This window comes from Lissotriton helveticus, chromosome 6 (assembly GCF_964261635.1).
Source record: "Lissotriton helveticus chromosome 6, aLisHel1.1, whole genome shotgun sequence".
NCBI classification, from domain to species: domain Eukaryota; kingdom Metazoa; phylum Chordata; class Amphibia; order Caudata; family Salamandridae; genus Lissotriton; species Lissotriton helveticus.
In genome coordinates this window covers 243734536-243757441 of record NC_136067.1, presented here as the reverse complement: position 1 = coordinate 243757441, position 22906 = coordinate 243734536, and the positions used below count along the sequence as shown (strand labels likewise).

The 22906-nt window shown below is 49.7% G+C and overlaps 1 protein-coding gene across 1 annotated transcript; it reads right to left on the bottom strand.

The window, feature by feature from the left end:
• Positions 1–16570: 16570 nt before the first annotated feature.
• On the bottom strand, positions 16571–21093 carry LOC144761316 (integrase/recombinase xerD homolog). The gene is made up of 2 exons (XM_078646755.1): positions 20946–21093; positions 16571–18466 (listed from the first exon to the last, which is right to left on the bottom strand). Exons 1-2 carry the CDS (start codon positions 20989–20991, stop codon positions 17475–17477), a joined length of 1038 nt encoding a protein of 345 aa, XP_078502881.1. The 5' UTR covers positions 20992–21093; the 3' UTR covers positions 16571–17474.
• Between the last annotated feature and the right edge of the window lie 1813 nt (positions 21094–22906).

The following is a 22906-nucleotide window of genomic DNA, read 5'->3' as shown; positions in this document are numbered from 1 at the left end:
CTTGAGGACCACAGAAGTTTTAACACGGAAAAAAAAGCTTCACCATATTGGCAGGTATGTTTTTAACTCTCCGAAGGTAAATAGCAAAGAGTGTAAAGAATAAGGCAAAATAGTGATAGGTGCTTTAATTTTTGTGTTCAAAGATGAGTCCAATGTGGGAAAATAAGATGCCCTGATGAGAGCCCACAGAGACAACAGTGAGGCTTGAAACGCGTTGGTTCAGCGATTGTTCTCGCTGGTTTAAATAAAGGATCAAAACAAAGGAATAGGATTCATACTGGATAAATACACAACATCGTTCAAATTAAAAGAACTTTTGCTCCATTTATTGTGTATCAAAAAGAATTTAATCTTTGTTCCACATTGGTTTTGGTGTTTATGTGTTTGTATTGTGAAAAGTATTGTAACAGTCTTCTTTCATTGATATAATTTGTTTTTTTGTAAATATAAATGTAAATTGTGTTGTATATAAATGTATGTTGTATATGTCTTTAAACTGGTGGAGTTGCTATGTGAAGGCCAGATTCCTTCCTGTATAAAAAATGATGAAATCATGAAAAAACAGGGTGATTAAATAACCCAATCACGAAAGGAATATAGTGTGGTTTGTTCTAAGTAAGACAATTCTAAATGACAAAGGATACCAGGTAAATCATTCTTTACAATATATACTAAGGCCCTACCTGGTTCCTGTCTGTTGGGCCTATCCCCCCTTTCATAACTGTACTTTTAGAAAGTTGGCATTTTCTTGTCCTAACCATTTGGTGCCTGCAGCCTGTGACCTGGGTTACATGACTGTGATTAGAATAGCACTTGGCCTGTGTGTATTTCTCTCAGATAGTGAGACCAAGTGGGGCTAGTGTTGGCAGGATGAGCCATGCTGTCAGGATGGAGGTACAAAGTTGTTTCCTGCCTAATTTCATTTCAAAGGAGTTGTCCAGAGTACACACAAAGAACTTCACACTAGCCTTTTGTGAACCCTGACCCCTTGGAGACTGGGCAGGGAGGAAGGAAATTCCAGAAACAGCTGTAGAGGAAAATCTTCAGAAGTTTCTTCCACTTAAAAGCTGGCACCAGCTATAAAAATAGGACCTTCACATCTGGTCCTGCGGAGGACAATCAGAAAGCCTGCCCTGCAAATAAGAGGACTGTCTTGCTTCTTGAGGCCTGCTTTGTACTTCAGAGGACTGCCTTGGTGCTGGGCGCCTGCCTTTAACCCTCAGACAACTGCCCTGCTGCTTTTTCCCAGGGTTACCAGAGTGATTCCAAGGGCCAGTTTGCTGGCATCCTCTTTTGAGCTACAGGGACACAAACTTCCAATAAGCTCCACCAACTTGAACTCTGCACCTGGACATTGCCTGAAGTGAGTCCTACCCTCCAAGTGGTGCCCTGGACCTATGGAAGTGGTGTCAAAGGTCCTCGAACAGCCTAAAATCGAAACTTGGGCCAGAATATGCCTTGAGAATCGACAGAAGACCTGGACCAAACTGCTCGCCGATCTGCCCAAGTTATATCGCTGGTCTTCCTGACTTCAGAGTAGCTCCCACTACGTTCTTCTCCCAAAAGCAGATCCTGTAGAGTGGTCCCTCACAGAAGGGGTATCCTGCCTCATGGAGCCCTTGTCTGCCACAGCTTGCAGCTTTGTCCCGCTGGAGCCTTTCAAATGCCAAACAAATTACTAAATCCAAATGTAGAAAACATCATAGTTACTTCGTCAAGCACCTCCCGGACAATGATGCCTCCTCCTCAGACACCGCTAGCTGCCTTACCCAGATGAACTTTACCATCTCAGACATTTGTCTTCCAAATTCTTCTAAGTCTGAAGGTAAGTGTGACTGGGCCCAATTCTCATTGTGTATCCGAACCACACTCCACCACGGATGGCCATAACTTTGTCCCGGTCTCATGTAACTAGATGTCAGCGGTTGCTACTTTGATCTTTTCGGTGCTAGTTTACTAAAATCTTTAAAAATTCATAACTTCAGTTCTACAGATTTTTGCTGTTTCATTGTCAAATTATTTATTTAATAAATTGTACTCTATTTTTCTAAATTAATTTGGGATTTTTCTTGTGTTGTGTTTGACCTTTGTTACCATTTGTGTGCTTCAAAAATACTTAGCACAGTGCCTCTAAATTAAGCTTGACTGCTTTTGTGACAAGCTACCAGTGGGTTAAGCACATGTTAATGTAGTGACTTTTGTGGTTCACCCTGACAAGTATGATGGTTGTTCGAGAAAGGTTTTCACCCCTCAATCAAACACCCAATTTCTAACACTTATGAAACTAATATAGGTGGAACAAGTTCGACTATCTTTCCAGTGAGTGATAGTGACATCCTCAACCATCTGGCTGAAATTGCTCTGAAACCACTATCAGTTGCCGAACAACTGGGGTACCACTGATGATTTTGTAGAACCTTTTATCCAGTCTGCGTACAGTCCTGCATGTCTCCCAAAAGAAGAGGCATCTTCAGGACACAATCATGCCTAGCAGCAGAAAGACTTCACATTTGAAAAATGGCTCTCTTTGGGCTGGTCCTCATGCCAGTCCAGTGATCAATTTTTTCTATTTCCTGAATATGGAACACCACGAAGAACTTACACACGTCTATCTTGTTTACATCTTTCTATTTTTTGCTGAATGGGGAAGACCACCTTGGAATTTTATTAAGTAATTTACTTTTACCGCACCCATGCCGCATTATACATGAGATAGTCCTCCAAAGAATGACATCGCTGTATCTAAAGGTATGTAGCTGACTGACCAACCCACCTTCAAGGAGATTCTCACAGGTTTCACCATTACTTTTAATGTCAGGGTCTCCAGTGAGAATGTCAAATATTTAGAAACTAAATTATCGAAAATCTGTGACAATTATATTGAAATAGCTTTACTGCCACCTGTACCCTTGAGGACCTCAGCTATTGAGTGCTCAAGATCTTGGCCAATCATTAAAGCAACTTTAGAAGGTGGTATCAGGCTAAGTATACAATAAGTATAGGATGGCGATGAAGGAATGGACTTCGGTGCTGGACTTGTATAAGAATTCCAGACTGAGCTCAGGTTTAACAGGACTATGTGTACGTGCTCTTCCTAATTTAATGTTGTAAGTTGGTTGATTTACTCATTTCCACTCTATGTTTATGGTGCTGACCTGCTTATATAAATATGGAAGTTTTTTAAAAGTCAGCCTAGTTTGGTCTTTATGCTTCGAGAATACAATTCGATTTTTTGCGTTGATTAGGAATACCTCTGGAATGCCCTCCCTGTATACCTGAGTCACTATTCGGATCATTTACAGGTTAGAAGACTCCTTAAAACCCTGCTGTTCTAATCCGTTTCTATTTGTGACTGGCAGTAGCAATTAGACAGCGCGGAGATAACCCTTGGGGGGTGATTCAGGCGCTTTACAAATAAATAAGTCAAATAAATAAATCAAATGCATTTGCAACTCGGATAAAGTACTTTAGAAAAAAGCACGCCAGAGAATGCTTTATAGAGTTCTGTATTGTATAACTGAAGTAAACGTCAGGGCCACAAGGAATGGTCACTACAGCTTAGTTGAAGTTCCAAAAAGCAGTATTTATAATACAAAAATGTACCCCGTTAGACAGAGTACTCTGTTTTCAACAACACACATAAATGTGGGTTTGTGCTGTTATGACTATGATGCTATGTCTTTAATGCAGTCTCCTGACTGCCACCAGTGGTAACAAAGAGGGGAGAGCGTCACTTTTCATAAATGAGGCCCTGGGCCTCATTTATGAAAAGTGAGGCATAACTGCGTGAAAACAGCGATGCATCACTTTTCATTGCGCCCTCCTTGCGACACCAATGATGCGTCATATTTACAGTATGACGCATCATGTCGCAAGAAGTTACAGATACGTAGTGACGCATTGCTGGAGTGTGTCACAAAAGTGACGCAACTCCAGCAATGTGTCCTTTCACATGGGGCAAGCCCCATGTGAAAGGGCTTGCATCAGTCTTACGCCTGCTGTGAGGCAGGCGCAAGATTTTGACGCATTTGAGTCCTAGAAGTGGCGCAGTGAAATCTCATAGATTTTACTGCGTCACTTCCATGACCCTTTCTTGCGTCAATACGCCCCCCTTGCCTACATTATACCTGGCGCAGGTATAATGTGGCGCAGGGGTTTACAAAGTGACGCATCTACCTAGATGCGTCACTTTGTAAAGATGGCACAACAAGGCGCATTTTTTACGCCACTGGTGCGTCACAAAAAGTGACGCACCGGCGGCGTGAAAGTGACGCACAGCCTCATAAATGATGCCCTCCTGAGTCTGCTTTAACCACTTCGACGCTGATGACGAGCTCAGCTCGTCACGAGGTACACCTCTCGTACGCTCATGACGAGCTGAGCCCGTCATGAACCGCGGGATTCCGCAATCTTCAGCGCACAGCGGTAAAACGCTTAGCGTGGATGCGGTTAACAAAAGAGAGTGGTCGGCATCCTATGCATTCTTTTGGGTCATTATCTGGCTCTACCAATAGTTCCACTCCAGCTCCCCCATCGATATCAGACCCTCCCCACGTGTTCACTGTCCTCTAACAGCAACATTCAGGACACAGGTCCTAAAAAAAAAAGTGGCTGGACTAATTAAATTAGGCAGCATGTAAGCTCCAACATGACTGCACGTGACATCACAGCACATCACATCACAGTGTGTGACATCACATGTGGCATCACAGGAAGACCGCACACAAATGTTTAGCAGGTCTATCATGAGTACATTTGGGGACATTACAATAATTCCAAAAATCAGATATTGCTCAGTCAAAAAAGTGACGCACCCGGACTCAAAATTTGGAACTATACCACAAAGAAATTGTCAACAAGCAGAAATGTGGCAGTAAATCTGTTCTGCTTAATTGTTTGCAAAGTGTGCCTTTCAAAATATTATATGGGTTCAAGGTACCTGTTGCAGAGATCTTTATCTACACAGTAAATCTCAGGGAATAACAATGATGGTACAATAGCTCTGGAGGTTAACTTTTTTTTCTGGCGAGATCTGTGTTTTTTTCAGTCCCGGTTTTGAATCAAAGTAGCAGAGAGTATAATATGTCTCCTACAAAGCCCATTGTTACATGAAGATGACATATTTTTATTTTCTCTGGATCGGTAAGTGGGCTGCTGCTTTTAACACAGAGAGCCTTTTGTTACTCGCACTTAATAAATTGTAATCCTTCTAATGTTGCACAGTGAACTATGAAGGACATGTGACTTATACATCTTTTAACCATCACTGTCTTATGTAACACGTCCTGTACATTGATGTGCATACTCATATGATTTTTGTCAATGTATTTAGTGTACATGTGATGTAAAGCGCTCTGGCACCCTGCATTGGGATGAGTAGCACTATGAAAGAAATAAGACAAAATAGTGGTATTTAAATTGTGATTTGCGCAAACCCTGGGACGTCTGATATTCTTGCTGTGCTTGCACTTCTCTTGTATACAGGGACTGAGCAAAATCAAAAGCATGCCTTACTTAAGTACTTGTGAATTTATAACAAGATGTGTGCCTTTGTTTCCCCTCCACTGCATTTACATCTAGGTGTGAGGGTCCAGGTAGTTCCCAGCCAGGATAATAGGGCAAATGGAGACCTGACGGTCATTGGTTTGAGCCCCGCTGAAATTTAAAATAACAACTGCCCCCTCCCCACACACACTCAGTCTGCATGTTGCGCTGAATGTGTCCCAATGTCTGCAAACTACACTAGGGCGAGTTCAGCATATTTCAGTGGGGCCCCAATTGCTGTCCACCCTGTGAAAAGAGTGCGTAGATACAGTCTATCCGCGTGTACCCGACTGGTGCCTTACCAAAATAACCTATTATTTAATAGTTTGATACACTCCTCCTAGGACCATCTTGAGACCCCAGCCCACTCTGAGAGTTCCCCTTGCCATGAATCGGCTTTACACCTTTATTCCGGTGCTGCCAGCGGCTTGCAAACCTAGTCTGATGTTTCTTGGTACAGTAGGTCTGCCATTTCGTCAGTTTGTTTATATTTTTTTCTAATCTTTTTATTGAACATTTTGTATTGGCCAAAAGCAGGTATAGATGTGTTAATCTGACAAAGCTTAGAAAAGCATGCCATTACATGTGCAACAAAAAGATGATATTTTTCAGAACATCAAAGAATGGAACGAGCCTGCACACACATATTATGCAAGAAAAGGACAACTCAGCTACAGAGCACGGAAATGTTTATCCTGTTTGATTCCTTGAAGGGGGATCAAGGGAGATTCACACAATGTATTACCTGTTAGCAGACGGAGGGAAGGATCACAGTTAGGCAGTGGTCGGAGGCATGTCCTGGGGAGGGAGGGCACCATCCCACAAGACAGACTGGAATTCAGCCAGTGAAGCGACCCTGCTGGCTCCTGATGGCCTTTCTGTGCAAGACCACACTCTGAGCCTGGGCCCAAGCACCCATGGAGTGCACCCAGGCAGAGATCGCATGCGGACTGTATGATTTCCATCCATAAGTGATTGTGGTAATTGAAAGTCCTTGGAGCCAGGTGTATGAAATAGGTTAGATTTATTCAAAGCTTAGGTCCAGGTTAGGTTCATTAGAGGAAGTAAGGTAGATGGAATAAACCCCACCAGGAGCAGCCTCACTGCTGCTCACCCTGCCTGACACTCTACACTCAAGCCAGGCACTCAAACATTCCATGAGGTCATCAGGCAGTCCAACACACATACTAGCTGAGCAACAGGGAAGACACAGTCAGAGTAAGGAAAGACACAAGTCAATTATAACAGTGATCCAGCGCTGAGCAAGGAGAAGAGCCAGGTCAATGAACCGTGTGTTTAGTGACCCTATTTCTTTTGGTCTGACAAAGCATCCCCGTGCAGCTCGCTAAATAGATGGTGACTCCCAGCACTGGACAAGCGGAAGCCATGTCTAGAACATGTGTAGGAAATCAGTGCCAGGCAAGTAGCAGCAGTTGCTGCGGCATCCATGAGGTGGAGGTAGCTGTTGATCTTGTTCGGGGTGAGGTAAGCCCTATGCAGTGTGTAATTTTGGTAAATAAAGATACAGGGTAGCTAGTAGTATAGGTAAAACCTGATTGAGTTTATTCTTTAGTCGTCACAGGTTACAGGTATGGATGGATGTAGGAAGCCCCACTGGGAGCAGCATCCTTGCTGCTCAGCCCACGCACTCCAGCTGATATTCACTCAACCAGGCACACACCAGCATCCTAATTACATCACAGTCACTCTGGCTGAGCAGCAGGGGACATAGCACTGAGGGGAGAATATGTGGCAAAGAAATGAAGATACCGCAGTAATATTGCCCGAGCCTGAAGCGGGAGTTGCAGGACACCAGGGCAGGGTATGCCAGGATGCTCTGTCCCTCTCTGTCGGGGCAAGGGATTGGTCAGTTATTTTATCATGGCTGGGCACAGAGGGCCTTCAATTAGCCATGAAATGCATCATGGACATCCCTTTGTGTGCACGCCATCGACCATCAGACCAGTTAATTATTCTTGTAAACCTTCTTTCATGGCACACCAGAAGACACCCAGCCTTAACATCCCTTCTCATGTGCCCAGGGGTGGCTCCTACACATGGGCCGAGGAGCATCTCCCCACTGCTTTCTCGCAGTGCGAGAAGCAGAAACATAAAATGGTATAAATATAATTTTATGTTTCTGCTTCTCGCACCGCACGAAGGCAGAAGAAGGGTTTGGCTGGGTGCGGGTTCGGGTCCTGGAAGGAGTGGCTAGCCCAATGTTGTGGGCGCAGACTGTTTGGTCCGCCCCAGGGCCGACCAAACCAGTCATGGACAATCTCCCATTTTCTCCATGTAGGCTGCATGCAACCTGTATGGAGAAAACGGCCTTCCCATACACGCCTGTGTGGTCGGCATCCCAGCCAATCACAACGCTGCCATTGCAGCGTTATGATTGGCTTAGGGAAGGAGCCTGCTTCTGATTCCTGTGAGCAGAGAGAGGAGACACAACGCAGGACCGTGGGTGAAGGTAAGTTTTCATTTTGATTTTTTAAATTAAATTAACCCGCCCGTGCCCGCGCGGCCCCCTCCCCGCATGACCACCCGCCACCGGACCCGTGAGTTATGCCGGCCGCGACTGCATCCACCATAGTACTATATCTCTTTCTATGAAAACTATGCAAGCTCTGTCCAGCCCTGAATTGATGTTTTTCAATTATAGCAACTTAGGTTTGACTAATCAATGAACAGAGGTGTAGCCTGAGGGTGATGTTATTGGACCACTTACAGCTTGTCAGTTCACACCCTTCATTTAACTTACAAGCACCCTGATATTAGTCCTACCGGAAAACAGCCATCGGCATCTTCAGTCGGAGCCTCCAGCGTGTCTCTCTTCTTTAGTATGTTTGTTTTCAGACACCTTTTCCTCTACTTCACCATTCCTAACACTTTCCGAGCTTGGATTGATCTGTTTTCAGTGCCTCTGTGGCTAACATTCTCCGAGCTCTCTCCCTTTACAGGATTTTCGTGTGTGTCTTCAGGTAGAGTTGTTTCTTTATATGTGCTGTGATTGGCGTATCATTATCTGTGTTGCTGCCTTGTCGTTTTGTGCAGCTATTCTCTATGCCGCAGACTCATTCAGGTCACCCAATGCTCACCAATTAATGTTTTTCTTGTTAAGGAGAACTCAAGTGACACTACACTATTTCACCTAAGCATTACGATTCCCTATATATACTGTGTACCAGGGTAGAATAGATAAAATAACCCCCACTTGATGTGCTACCATTCCAAGTTGAGGTGAACATCCAGGTGCAAGGATACCCTCACTAGTGATAGCCGTGACCTATAAATACGAATAACATGACATAACATTGCTTCCTGGGTTGACCTGCTCCCTGCCCAATACCCAAACCCTGCTGTGGAAATTTTTGCCAAAATCAATCAATGTGCCCCACCTTAGACTCCAAGGTTCCACCAGTGGCAGGGTTGCACTGCAGCCACCTCACCACTGCCTTCCTCCCACATTTAATTAATTGTGGGTTTCTAAAGCGCTAGAATTGACTCCCGAAGGAGTATCTCTGCGCTGTAGACCGCTGGGGAACCCGTCCTGGCTTTCCCTGTGAGATGGTCCCTACTGGGTATCTCCAAGGTGAAACCAGGCATCCCCGGCGTGTGTGGGGGGCCGTTGTGGAGATGAGGCAAGCTAATGCACTCCCTATAGTCCAGGTCGCAGGCTTAGATCCTATGGTACCGGGCTACTTGTAGTCCCCAAAATTCATAAAACCCGAATGGGAGGTAGATCCTTCAGGCTACTGGCGGCTAAGAGCTGGAATACGCTTCCGATGGAGATGCGTCTCGAACCTTCTGAAGCAAAATTCCGCAGAGCTCTAAAAACTTATCTTTTTCGCTCAGCTCTGATGTAAACTCCATGTTTGGTCTCCTCACTCTCTCTCTCAGCGCGGGGACATGCCGGTGTGCGTAATTCCATGCGCTTTATAAAATTCCTAAATAAAATAAAGAAATAAATAATGCCCAGAGTTGCCGAGTGTGATCCCTGGTTAGAGTAGGCACCGAGGCGAGAATTATCGAGTCCACTGACCCTGGTCCTCGACCCTGCCGCGTCGGGAATAGAACCCTCGTCCCGGGCCGTCCGTCCTCTGCCGCCTCTAACCAGTGAGCCACACCACTCCACATGAATGGAGTTATGTTATGGGTCACCAGGACCTGCCTCCTTTTTAAGTCAATATCCTCCCAGCCCCGTTATTGCACTGTACCCACAGATGAATGGTCATACAGCTAGGACCGGAGCACTTCATTATTCCATAACATCTCTACTTATTTTCCCAGGATGGAGAGGGCACACTCACTCAATGCCCACACTCCACTCAAAAGAACACTTTTATACTTGGTATTGCTGTGACTTCAGTGTTGCTACTTCTGCTTCCAAGGCTAGACCTCTCCGGCAGCTCCTCAGAAGGAAAAACTCCAAGACAATCAATCAATCAATCAATCAAAGCATTTATATAGCGCACTACTCACCCGGAGGGTCTCAAGGCGCTGGGGGGAGGGGGTCCGCTACTGCTCGAACAGCCAGGTCTTGAGCTGCTTCCTGAAGGCAAGGTGGTCCTGGGTCAGGCGGAGGTGGGTCGGGAGGGAGTTCCAAGTCTTGGCGGCCAGGTAGGAGAAGGACCTTCCTCCTGTGGTGGCTCTTCGGATGCGGGGGACGGTGGCGAGGGCGTGGCTGGTCGATCGAAGCTGGCGTTTGGGAGCGTAGAAGATGAGGCGGCTGTTGAGGTATCCTGGGCCTTGGTTGTGTAGGGCTTTGTGTGCGTGGGTGAGGAGCCGGAAGGTGATTCTCTTGTTGACCGGGAGCCAGTGCAGGTCTCTCAGGTGTCCGGAGATGTGGCTGCGGCGGGGGATGTCCAGGATGAGTCGTGCTGAGGTGTTCTGGATCCGTTGGAGTCTCTTCTGGAGTTTGGCGGTGGTTCCGGCGTAGAGGGAGTTGCCGTAGTCCAGACGGCTGGTGACGAGGGCCTGGGTGACCGTCTTCCTGGTCTCGGTGGGGATCCATCGGAAGATCTTACGTAGCATGCGCAGGATGTTGAAGCACGACAAGGAGACGGCGTTGACTTGTCTGGTCATGGAGAGGGAGGAGTCCAGGATGAAGCCCAGGTTGCGTGCGTGGTCTGTTGGTTTGGGTGCGCTGCCCAGGGCGGGGGGCCACCAGGAGTCGTCCCAGGCGGAGGGTGAGGATCCCAGGATGAGAACTTCCGTCTTGTCTGAGTTCAGTTTCAGGCGGCTGTTCGACATCCATTTGGCTACGTCTTTCATCCCTTCGTGCAGGTTGGCTCTGGCGGTGGCGGGGTCGTTGGTGAGGGAGAGGATCAGCTGGGTGTCGTCGGCGTAGGTGATGATGTTGAGGTTGTGCTGGCGTGCGATGGCTGCGAGGGGGCTCATGTAGACGTTGAAGAGAGTTGGGCTGAGCGAGGAGCCTTGAGGAACGCCGCAGATGACTTCGGTGGCCTCTGATCTGAACGGGGGGAGGCAGACTCTCTGTGTCCTTCCGGCGAGGAAGGAGGTGATCCACTCCAGTGCCTTCTCCTAGATTCCGACGTTGCTGAGGCGCTGTACTAGGGTACGGTGGCAGACAGTGTCGAAGGCCGCGGAGAGGTCCAGGAGGATGAGGGCCGCTGTTTCTCCGTTGTCGAGCAGGTCTCGGATGTCATCGGTAGCTGCGATCAGGGCGGTCTCGGTGCTGTGGTTGGCCCGGAAGCCAGACTGCGAGAGGTCGAGGGAACCGTTCGTCTTGAGGAAGGCGGCCAGTTGCTTGTTGACGGTCTTCTTGACGACTTTTGCCGGAAACGGGAGCAGCGAGATGGGGCGGTAGTTCTTGAGGTCGGTGGGGTCGGCTGATGGCTTCTTTAGTAGAGCGCTGAGTTCGGCGTGCTTCCAGCTCTCCGGGAAGGTGGCCGTGTCGAAGGAGGTGTTGATGATGTCCCGCAGGTGGGGTGCGATGACAGCGTCGGCCTTGTTGAAGACGTGGTGAGGGCAGAGGTCTGTCGGAGATCCGGAGTGGATGGAGTTCATCGTGCGGACGGTGTCTTCGGTGCTGATCGGAGTCCAGGCGCGGAGGGTGGTGGTGGGGGGGCGGTGGTTCGGTCGTGGCGTGCGTCGGTTGAGTGCTGAAGCTGTTGTGTATGTCCGCGATCTTGTTGTGGAAGTAGGTGGCGAGGGAGTTGCAGAGGTCTTGCGAAGGGGTGATATAGTTGTTTCTGGCGTTGGGGTTGGAGAGCTCTTTCACGATGTTGAAGAGTTCCTTGCTGTTGTGTGCGTTGTTGTCCAGTCGTTCCTTGAATGCGGTTTTCTTGGTGGCGTGGATCAGTTGGTGGTGTTTTCGGGTGGCGAGCTTGAGGGCAGTCATGTTGTCCGGTGTTGGGTCTCTGCGCCAGGTTTTCTCGAGTGCTCTGCAGTTCTTCTTGGAGCTCTTGAGTTCGTCGTTAAACCATGGGGCTTTCTTGCTGCCGGGTCTGCTCGGTTGGGTCTTCAGAGGGGCGAGGTCGTCTGCGCAGTCGCTGATCCATTTCGTGAGGTTGGTGGCTGCTTGGCTGGGGTTCGTTGTGCTGGTGGGAGGGTTCTTGCTCAGGGAAGTAGTGAGCTGGTCTGCAGTGATCTTGTTCCAGCTTCTGCGGGGAGCCTGTTGCTGGTGATGGTGTAGCGTGGTCCTTCTGAAGCTGAAGTGGCCGCAGCTGTGGTCCGTCCAGTGGAGTCCCGTGGCGTGGCTGAAGGCGATGTCCTTGCTGGAAGAGAAGACCGGGTCGAGTGTGTGTCCGGCGTAGTGGGTGGGGTGGTCACCAGTTGCTTGAGTCCGAGGTTGGCGAGGTTGTCCAGCAGGGTGGTGGTGTTGCGGTCGTTGTTGTTCTCCAGGTGGAAGTTGAGGTCCCCGAGGAGGATGTAGTCGGCGGAGAGGAGGACGTGTGGGCTGATGAAGTCGGCAATGTCTTCGCTGATTTGTGTGCGTGGTCCCGGGGGTCTGTAGATGAGGGTGCCTCTGAGGGTGGTCTTGGGGTTGACGTGGATCTGGAAGTGCAGGTGTTCGGCGGGTGCGAGGGTGTCGTCGGGGTTGGTCGTGATGCGGATGGTGTTCCTGTGGATGATGGCGATGCCTCCTCCTGTCTGGTTGACGCGGTCACTCCGGATGATCTTGTAGCCGTCCGGGATGGCGATGGCGATGTCGGGCGCTGAGGAGGCGTTCATCCAGGTTTCCGTGAGGAAGGCGACGTCTGGGGCTGTGGTGTCGAGCAGGTTCCAGAGCTCGACGGCGTGTCTGTGGACGGAGCGGGTGTTGTGCAGGATGCACTTCAGGTGGGTGCTGCTGGTGTTCGGCTTGGTGGGTGCTGGTGTGTCGTGGGTCCGGTTGCAGGAGAACTTGCAGGAGTGGCAGCTGAAGGGTCCGTGGGTGCGTCTCGGTGAGGCTCGATAGCAGCCCGGGGTTCGGCCGGTGTTGAGTGCGTTGAGTTCGGTGGCGTCGTAGGTCCGTCGGGTCGGCTTCCGTCGGTGGGGGCCAGGGGTCCTGGCACTGGGCGCGGTCCAGGCGCGGACGGGCGCAGACTGGCTTACCTTTGGCGCGCCTTCGGCGCACAATCGGCGCCCCCGCTGCGCATGCAGGCTGCGCGTTGGCCACTCTGCCATATGTGGAGAGTGGGGGGCGGAGCGAGGGAGGGGCAGCTGGGAGGCGGGGAGCGGGGCGGTGAATGGAAAGGGCTGCAGAGGTGAGGGGCGGGGAGCGGGGAGGTGGCGGGAAGCGCGGCAGGGGCCGGGGGCGCCAAAATCACAGGGGTGCAATACTAAACAGAACGGGGATACAAAAAATAAACAGGGGGCTGAAAATACACCGGGGGATACAACAAACGGAGTCACAGAGGTACAACGTAACAAGGAGCAGAGAGCAAAGAACACAAGGGGGAAACAAATGGAAACGCAATATCAACGCGGCGCAGGCGGGGCAGGAGCAGCAATCTGCGGTATCACAGGGTCACAGCTGCGGGCAGCGGCGGCACTAGGCGGGAACAAGGGGCAGCCTGGTCGCACTCACGAGGAGTGTGCGAGGTGCGTGGGGGTGACCAGCCCAGAGAGACAGAGGTCACTGCTCACCACCTCGTCCTATATGGTCCTGTGGGAGGGAGGGGCAGCTGGGAGGCGGGAAGCGGGGCGGCGAATGGGAAGGGCTGCAGAGGTGAGGGGCGGGGAGTGGGGAGGTGACGGGAAGCGCGGCAGGGGCCGGGGGCGCCAAAATCACAGGGGTGCAATACTAAACAGAACGGGGATACAAAAAATAAACAGGGGGCTGAAAATACACCGGGGGATACAACAAACGGAGTCACAGAGGTACAACGTAACAAGGAGCAGAGAGCAGAGAACACAAGGGGGAAACAAATGGAAATGCAATATCAACGCGGCGCAGGCAGGGCAGGAGCAGCAATCAGCGGTGTCACAGGGTCACAGCTGCGGGCAGCGGCGGCACTAGGCGGGAACAAGGGGCAGCCTGGTCGCACTCACGAGGAGTGTGCGAGGTGCGTGGGGGTGACCGGCCCAGAGGACAGGCATCTTATTTTGACATCAAACAAAGGCCTTATTCTATTCCACATTAAGGATCAAAAATACAACGTTCTATTTCGTTTTAGTATGTTTTAGCATAAGTAAGAAACTACTTAAGAATCTTCACAACAAGGAAGTTGGCACCTTGACATCCTCCCAGAAAGACCTGAATGTCTGTGTCTGTAATGTGTGCTCTCCACTTCTTTTCATTAATACCCCTCTGCCTTTCTTTCTTTCTTCAATGTGTGTGTTGATAAGATAACAAGTCATTTCGGTATCACTGTAGTCAAAGTACAAAGTGTTACATATCCTTGGGTAAGTTTCTGCATATGATTGCCAATTCATCACTGAAATGCTTCACTTCAGGAAACAAAAGAGCTATTGGTGTTCTGCACAAACTAAAAGTAGATTCAGGTTTAGAAGCCATAATCAGAAGAGCATTTCTAAAGTGATAATAAGACTATGGAGAGCTAATACTGAAAAAAGTAACCACATATAGCTTGCTTGACCAGAAATAGGGAAAATTAATATTATTCTATTTTTCAATTCTGATCGACATTGATTTGGGGAGCATGGGTGCTACTGTCGTACACCCTCATCCCCCACACGTATGACAAATTAATCTCTTCCTGATCCTTTCCTGCGTCCCTTGCACATCCATCCAAGGATTCTGTCAAATCACCCATTTAAATGTTCATGTTTCGCGAATCTGAGCACTCAGTGTCAATGTCTCTGCTCATAAGCCACACCATGACATGAACATAAACACAGATCTGGGATGCGACCACTTCGACAGTTACTTATTATCATCTCATTAAACGATAAATACAGTTTAATTTCTGAGGCTTTGGAATATTTGATAAAAGCCCCATGTCAGTATTTAGCATGTGGATATTAAGTGCATGGTAACATACTTGATTGTGTTAATCTTCTGGTGCCTAAATGTGCACATGTCGTAATGTTGCACTCCTATTGAAGGTCCTCATTTAAAGTTGGGTTGTATTAGAAACTGCTTCAACTTCTGAAGGAAGCACGAAATCCAAAGGCAACGCAAAGGAAAATTCACATGTGGGCTTCCACCATCAATTTATACCTGTGGTGAAACAGATTTATGCTGACTTTCCCCCCCACTTTAAGCGCTTTGTCCTGATATTGGATGATTTGTTCACTCTCAAACAATTCTAAATTTTGATTTAATTTTAATTTTAAAGAGTGTGACAAATGTCCGAAGGCGTCTCCACACTAGTGTCTGCTATCAGAATCTACAAAGAGAGAGCAAAACGCCACTTTTAGGTCGAGCATCAGCGCATGCACTATCTGCAAGACCTGATGTAATCCCTCAACTGAGTGTAATCCCACTTGCTGCCTGCAATTGGTTGGCTCCTCCATCCATTGTTTGGGAGGGAGGGGTGAGGGGGGGTGAGCAGACACCAGACAAATTGAAAGTGTGCAAAAGGCCGCTTTTATTGAAACAGGTGCATATTTACAAAATACCAACCTGGCAACCGCCTCACAAAACTAGTCCTCACTAAATAAGATGTTACCTTACAACCCCAAACGTCAGGCCCGCCCCTACCACGTCACAAACCCCGCCCCCACCCAGCACAACATAATTACAATTCAAACAATACCAAAACCTGATAATCATTTAAATATCATCCCAACCCACGGCAAAACATCACATTGCAAAACTTACCCACCAACAACTTACATTACCCAAAACCTTGTAACCACCCCGCGAAACAACTATTTAAACTTTTCCAGCCATAGCCCAACTTTAGCAAAAACCCAACAAGCTTCATGTCCCTGCTGACCAAGAACGCCCAATTTCCGCACGGCACCTGTTCCAAGCGACAATGAACAACATGTTTTGTTACCCCATATCCACCTGTTCCGACAAAAGACCCTAAAATTATGGAAGATAAACAAATAAATAATGAAAATAAATAAATAAATGAATAAATAAAAGACCCGGGGAAAGTAAGAGAAAAACCTAACTGAGAATAGGGAGGGAGGGAGGGAAAATTTCCAATATCTAATGAGCTCCCGGCCACCAGGTCATTCAACCTAAAATGGTGGCCGGGAGGAGGGGCCAGAGGGATATATAGCTGGGCTCCCCCAGTAGGAACCGAGGGAGCCCAAAACCAGCCCAAAACCAGCCCAAGGCCGGTGCCCTGATGCAACCCCCCCCCACTAGCCCCTCCCAATCAGCCCGGGGGTGGGGACCTCCCTGCGGTCGGCTGCCCCCCCCCAAGCCCCCCTTGGGAGGGAGGGGTGAGGGGGGGTGAGCAGACACCAGACAAATTGAAAGTGTGCAAAAGGCCGCTTTTATTGAAACAGGTGCATATTTACAAAATACCAACCTGGCAACCGCCTCACAAAACTAGTCCTCACTAAATAAGATGTTACCTTACAACCCCAAACGTCACAAACCCCGCCCCCACCCAGCACAGCATAATTACAATTCAAACAATACCAAAACCTGATAATCATTTAAATATCATCCCAACCCACGGCAAAACATCACATTGCAAAACTTACCCACCAACAACTTACATTACCCAAAACCTTGTAACCACCCCGCGAAACAACTATTTAAACTTTTCCAGCCATAGCCCAACTTTAGCAAAAACCCAACAAGCTTCATGTCCCTGCTGACCAAGAACGCCCAATTTCCGCCACCCAGAAAAGAGGGGGAAGGAATTACCCTCCTCTCTTTCTGCCCCCCAAAACCGACCAACCAAGGAACTAGAATCTCAACCCAAGAAATGTTGAATCTTCAAACACCTGGAGAGCACCTCTCGCAATTCCAATAGATATAAATCCATCCCTATACGAGATAAGTGAACACCATCGCCGCGAAAGAATTCCACATTGTCATAACGGATGTCCTTATGGGACACCCGCCCAAAACCCAGATCTCTACAAAAACGGGAAACCTCCAGATTCAACTTCCTTCGCGCCTTATCAACCGCCCTAGGCTTGATCGCACCCCTCCAGGTTCTTCTAGGGACCAATTCTGTCCATAAAACATGGCAACCCGCCCATTGTTGACGAATAAGAGAAAGATCCTTCTTCATCGCTCTCAATAAAACCACCCCTTTCACCCCACAAAGGTCATTCTCCCCAAGGTGTAAGAGCAGCACGTCAGGACAAACACCTCCCACCAACCAAGAATTCAAGGCCGGGATAAGCTCCCTCCAGATCATACCTCCCTTCCCCTTCCATACAACATGAAAAAGACGAGAATTAAAACCAAGTGTGGAACCAAAATAGCTTCTTATAGCTTGATCTTCCGCGCGCCTAATGAAGGAATGTCCCACTATCCAGATCGTCATGACAGTAGAACGGGGGCCGGCCACTGAACCTGAAAAAGAAAAGCAGCATCAAACTCAAGAAAAACTATCATCCGCAGGCGCCATAACAGGATCAGTACGCACATAGCGCCTAAAACAGTTGGAGGACCAACGCCCCAGAGACATAATGTCTTGCTGCGACCAACCCCTGTTATGGGCTTCTGTAGCTGCCCCAATCCTGAAAGAATGTGTACCATACTGTGTCTCATCCAAGCCCAGGAAGCGCAGCGCTTTACGCAAAACCATGCGCAGTTGGTACTCCGTCACCCTGGAACCATCCACATGTCGAAAAACAGGGCCCTCCAAGGCGGCCCCCGAACAGTCCCGCAGACGCCTGGCCCACCCCAAAGGACACGTCTCAGGAGGGGAAGAAGCTTCCAGCCAGATGCCCCTCCCTTTGCTGTGTTGATCAGTTTTTGCTCGAGCCAACCAAATGTGCAACCCCGCTTCCAAAAATCGAACATTCTCCCACCCCACCCCAAACGTAACTTTCGACCCCAGTAACTCAGAAACTCTGAAAGCACCAAAAAACATCCAAACCATAAGAGTAGAAAACAGACAAACCTCAAACCCATTCAGACAAACAGAGGGCAAAACCTGCAAAACTCGGGCTAACGTCTGCCAGGACAAAGGTCGGCGAACCATATGTTCCCTACCCCTCTCCCTAGACCAACCTTCTAGCATGCGCTTACCCACCTCCCCTGCCGAAGGAGAATAGCCCCACAGCAATTTGCCCATGAACGCAATACCAGCCAATTTTCCAGCAATCGTCACACGTGTCAGCCCCCTGTCTATCAAGTGAAGAATGAACTGTACCACATCTTCAGATCGTCTCCAGCCCGGAGCGCGCCAGCCGGCCCCAGATTCTAAAAACTCTTTCCAGGCCAATTCATACGCTGTCCTAGTGGAAACTGCAAGCGAACCTACCACCAGCTGCAAAACCCTGTCTCGCCTACAGTCCACAGATGTTCCGGCATGCGGGTCGGCGTCCTGTCCGCCTCCGAGGCTAGCCCATGGAATCTCTCCCACTGTGAACGAGACAAAGCATCCGCAATGTCATTGTCCACCCCAGGAATGTGTAAGGCCTTAAAACTGATGTCATACGTCAAGCACCCCAACACAAAGACTCGCAAGAGCTTCAAGATGTGAGCATCCCTGGCCGACTGCCGATTGATAATGTCCACTACAGCCTTATTATCAATTCGAAACAGCACTTTTTTGTGAGAAAGCTCCTGACCCCACAAAGTCAACGCCACCACCACAGGGAAAAGCTCCAGGAAGGCAATACTCCTGCCTCCGTTCTTCCACGCAGCAGGCCACTGTTCAGCACACCATCTGCCCTGCCAGTAAAGACCGAAACCATCACTGCCTGCAGCATCTGAAAAAATTTGGACGTCCCAAATCCAATTCTCTTCTCTGTACAGAGGAATGCCATTGAAAGAGTGCAGAAAGGCTACCCACATCCGCAGATCCTCCTTAACACCTGCTGACAAGCGAACGTTATGGTGAGGTAAAAACTGACCAGACAGAGCTCTACCCAAACGCCTGCAAAAAGTTCTACCTGCCCTGACCACCCTACAAGCAAAGTTAAGATGGCCCAGCAGCACCTGAACTTCCTTCACTGTCACCTTTGCCTTGTTCAACATGACATGTAAGAGGTCCAACATTTTTTCTTTTTTATCCACAGGTAAACGTGCCTCCATAACATTAGAATCAATCTCGATTCCCAAAAAAGACATGGTCGCGCAGGGGCCCATTGTCTTTTCCGGTGCCAACGGCACACCTAAAAATTCCATCAGAGTTTGGAATGTTCGCAAAGCATTCTGGCATGCTGAGGAATTGGGAGCACCTACAAAAAAGAAATCATCCAGGTAGTGAGTCACAAGCTGATGTCCTGACGTGTCGGTGAAAAACCATTGGAGAAATGTGCTAAAGGTCTCAAATAACGCACAGGATATGGAACAACCCATTGGTAGAGCCTTATCCACATACCACTTCCCCTGAAATTGAATCCCCAAAAGATCCCAATCCCCAGGATGTACAGGCAATAAACGGAATTCCGATTTGATGTCACATTTTGCCATCGCCGCACCAGTGCCGGCAGATACAACCAGGGCCATGGCCACATCCACTGAAGAATAAGACACTGAAGCAGCCTCACCATCAATGAAATCGTTAACTGATGAGCCCTCCGGCCATGACAAATGTTGAATCAAACGAAATTGCCCAGGCTCTTTCTTAGGCACCACACCAATTGGGGAGACAATAAGATTTTCCAAGGGCCAATCATCAAAAGGACCCGCCATCCTTCCCTCCCGCACTTCCTTATCCAATTTGTCTTGCACCACCTCTGGATGTTCATTGGCCGACATTAGATTCTTTGACCAACGCCGCAACCGCGGCCCTGTGTAACCCAAACGAAAACCTTCCTGAAAACCATCCAACAACAACTTAGCAGCCTCGACATTCCCGTAGCCCCTCAGAGCCACAGCCAAGTGAAAAGGATTAACTGGCGTATGAGCCTTTGGGCCCAGTTCCAGAAGTGTTCTTCCCCCCCCTGTAAGATTGAGGCTGCTGTGCAGGAGCAGGGGCATTGGCTGTCTGTTGTGACCACTGTCTACCCCCTGTAACCCGAGGCCCCCAACACTTGGACAGTGGGTGCGGTTTACCACATTGGGAGCATTCGTGTCGAAATTTGCAATAGTCTCTTGGGCAATATCCTCTGTTAAAATCCCAACATGTCCCATTGGCAGATTGTACTGACACAGCTGCACCCACCCCTCCCCGAGTGGGCCTACCCTGAAAGGGCCGTGAAGGTAATGGATACCCACTAGCTGTGAAAATTGTCTTACCACCCGCCGAGGCACCCATAGTGTGTTGCCACAAGTCATTATCCAACTCCCCCCATTTCGCTGCAGGATCCCAAGCCATCCGAGCCCGGAATTCCTCATCATACTGTGACCAGGCATAACCACTACCAGTAATCTGCGCTTTCCTGATCACATCCATATACTTAAAAAGTGCCACACAGCGCTCAGGGAATTTCTCACAATACACACTAGCGTATATAAGAAATGCCGCTGTCCAGTTTTCTATGGTCAAAGGAACCTTTGGGCGCTTGGCCAACTCATACTCTTCCTCCTTAGACCCCTCCTTAGACCTAACCTCCCTGTGTAAAAGCTTCAATAATTCAACGTACTCCCCTTTCCAAATCCTTTCCTTAGTAGACAGCATTAAATGAGCGCCCAAAGGTTTTGTGACGCCCATGTAAGGCAATTTCTTTATTTTAAGCTCCTTGCTGTGTGGGGGGTCCTTACCTACCTCCATGGGCTCCGTAACAGTCCCGGAATCCACCTTAGAACCCACCCCCCCGTCACTCGTACCCACTCCTTGATCCTTAACATAACGACCCTTCTGGAGCTTAAAATCCACACCCTCTGAAGGAGGATCCCCCCCCCGTTCCAACAGAAACCATCAAAGGCTTGTTCCGCGGCCCAGCAAGCTCACCTGGATTCAATAAAGGCAGTTGGGCCGGCCTCTCTCTCCATGCCATCTGTTCAACATCAACGCCTGACCGAGGAACCCTCACCACGGGGCCGCTCTCTCGAGTTGGTCTGGAAACTGTAGCTCTCGGACGCACCACCACCGGTGCCTGTAAAACATCATCAGAAGCGTGAAAAAGCCCCCCCTTGCACCCTTAGCAGGTATCTCGCCCTCCTCGGGGCTCTCCTCATCATAATCTAAAACCAAAGATTCCTCCAACCTCGGAGGGGCCAACTCTTTTGACGGACTTCTGAAACCAACCCGGGCCTTACCAGCCCGTACTGACATTTGAGGCGGGGGAGCCGACTGGACCCGTCTGTACTCCCCCAAACGTTGACCAGATTTGTGCAACTGAACCAACGATGAATCCCTTTGCTGATGAAAAGAAACATGTGGGGCCAGCGAGGACGCGCCGGTCCCGCTTCTGCCAACCCCGCCGATATCCAAAGAACCTGACAATGGGGCCAGCGAGGACGCGCCGGGTCCGCTTCTGCCGACCCCGCCGATACCTGTAGAAAGAGAAGTTGGGGCCAGCGAGGCCGCGCCCGACCTGCTTCTGCTGACCGCGCCGAGATCCTGTAATGAAGACGTTGGGGCCAACGAGGTCGCGCCTGACCTGCTTATGTTGACCGCGCCGGGGTCCCTCGCCGGTACGGGGTATGCCGCGCCAGGCTCCACCCTCCCTTCTCCTCGGTGCAACTGGGCCGCACTCCACCCTACCAAGTCTGCCTCTCCACGACGCTCCCTGACCTGCAAAGCAAAAGGCTGAACTGATGTGCCGGGACCCTTACTACCAGAACGGCCAAAGCTATCAACACCACTAGCCATACAAAAACCAGAATCCTGAAACTGCACCCTACCAACCTCCCTAGCAACAGACCCCCTATATTGAACCGATAAGCCCCTCCGAGGAGGGGAAGGCTCCACCACCTCATCTCCACTACTCCAGTCCAGCAACTCTTGAACAATCTTGGACGCAGGACCCGATGCCAGTCCACCCTGCCCTTTCTGCTGGATATCAGCGCGGGGCTGCTCCAACCTCCCAAGTGATCTGACCCCAACAGGCAAACCCGGAAAACTCAAAGTGCCCCCAAAACCACTCCGCATATCAGTGCCCTGGCTGGGTGTAACCCTGCCCGCATCACGAACCCCCTCAGCCCAAGAAGGAAAAACATCTAGGCCCTCCCAAGATCTAACACCCACCTGCCTATCGCAACTCCCCTGCCGAGGAAAAGTAACAGCACCACCCTCACAAGGCTCAATGAACCCCCTGCCAGACCCAGAAACATCCTGTGGATCACCCAACAAAACACCACCAGACTGCTGTCCCAGCAAACCTGCCCCCGCCCTCCTTTCCATCTGCGCCCACTCCCCCTCCCCCACAGAACCACTGAGCACCGACAGTACCTCCCCCCGGGTTGAGACAGGGGGGGAAAACAACAGGGGGCTATAAGGCACAAAAGCAGGCCCATACACCATTTGCCCAGACTGCACTGCACCACATGCAACATCATCAGCAGGTACAAAACCCCCACCATCACGGGCCGGCGTCGAAAAACGTGCACCGCCAGACCCTTCACTCCCAACTTGAAGTGCCACCTGTCCACCAGACTTACAAGCCCCGAATTCCATCACATCAATAAACGGGCCATCCAGCCTAGAAGCCGGCAACACAACCTCACTGTCAGCGCGAGGCGCGAAAACGTCAACGTGCGCATGCGCACCAACCGCCAGCCCGACACTCAACTGCTCTGTGTCAGGAAACACGGAGGCAGAAGCCGAGCGCTTCCTGCCTCCGCGCTTACCGGCCCGCTTGCCTCTGGCAGCGGGGACCGAAAGCGAACGCACTGGCAGCCCCACAGACACCAGGGGAGCCGGCACCACACCCTCCCCCAATCCTGCCTCACGCGGCGCATCAGTTTCCC

Bases quoted from the DNA above. Each gene is read 5' to 3' on its own strand.
- LOC144761316 (XM_078646755.1), bottom strand. From the start codon at position 20,991: ATGGCATGGAGAGAGAGGCCGGCCCAACTGCCTTTATTGAATCCAG. The intron at 18,467-20,945 runs GTGAGCTTGCTG...TCTCGTTCACAG, and splicing joins ACTGCCTTTATTGAATCCAG to TGGGAGAGATTCCATGGGCT.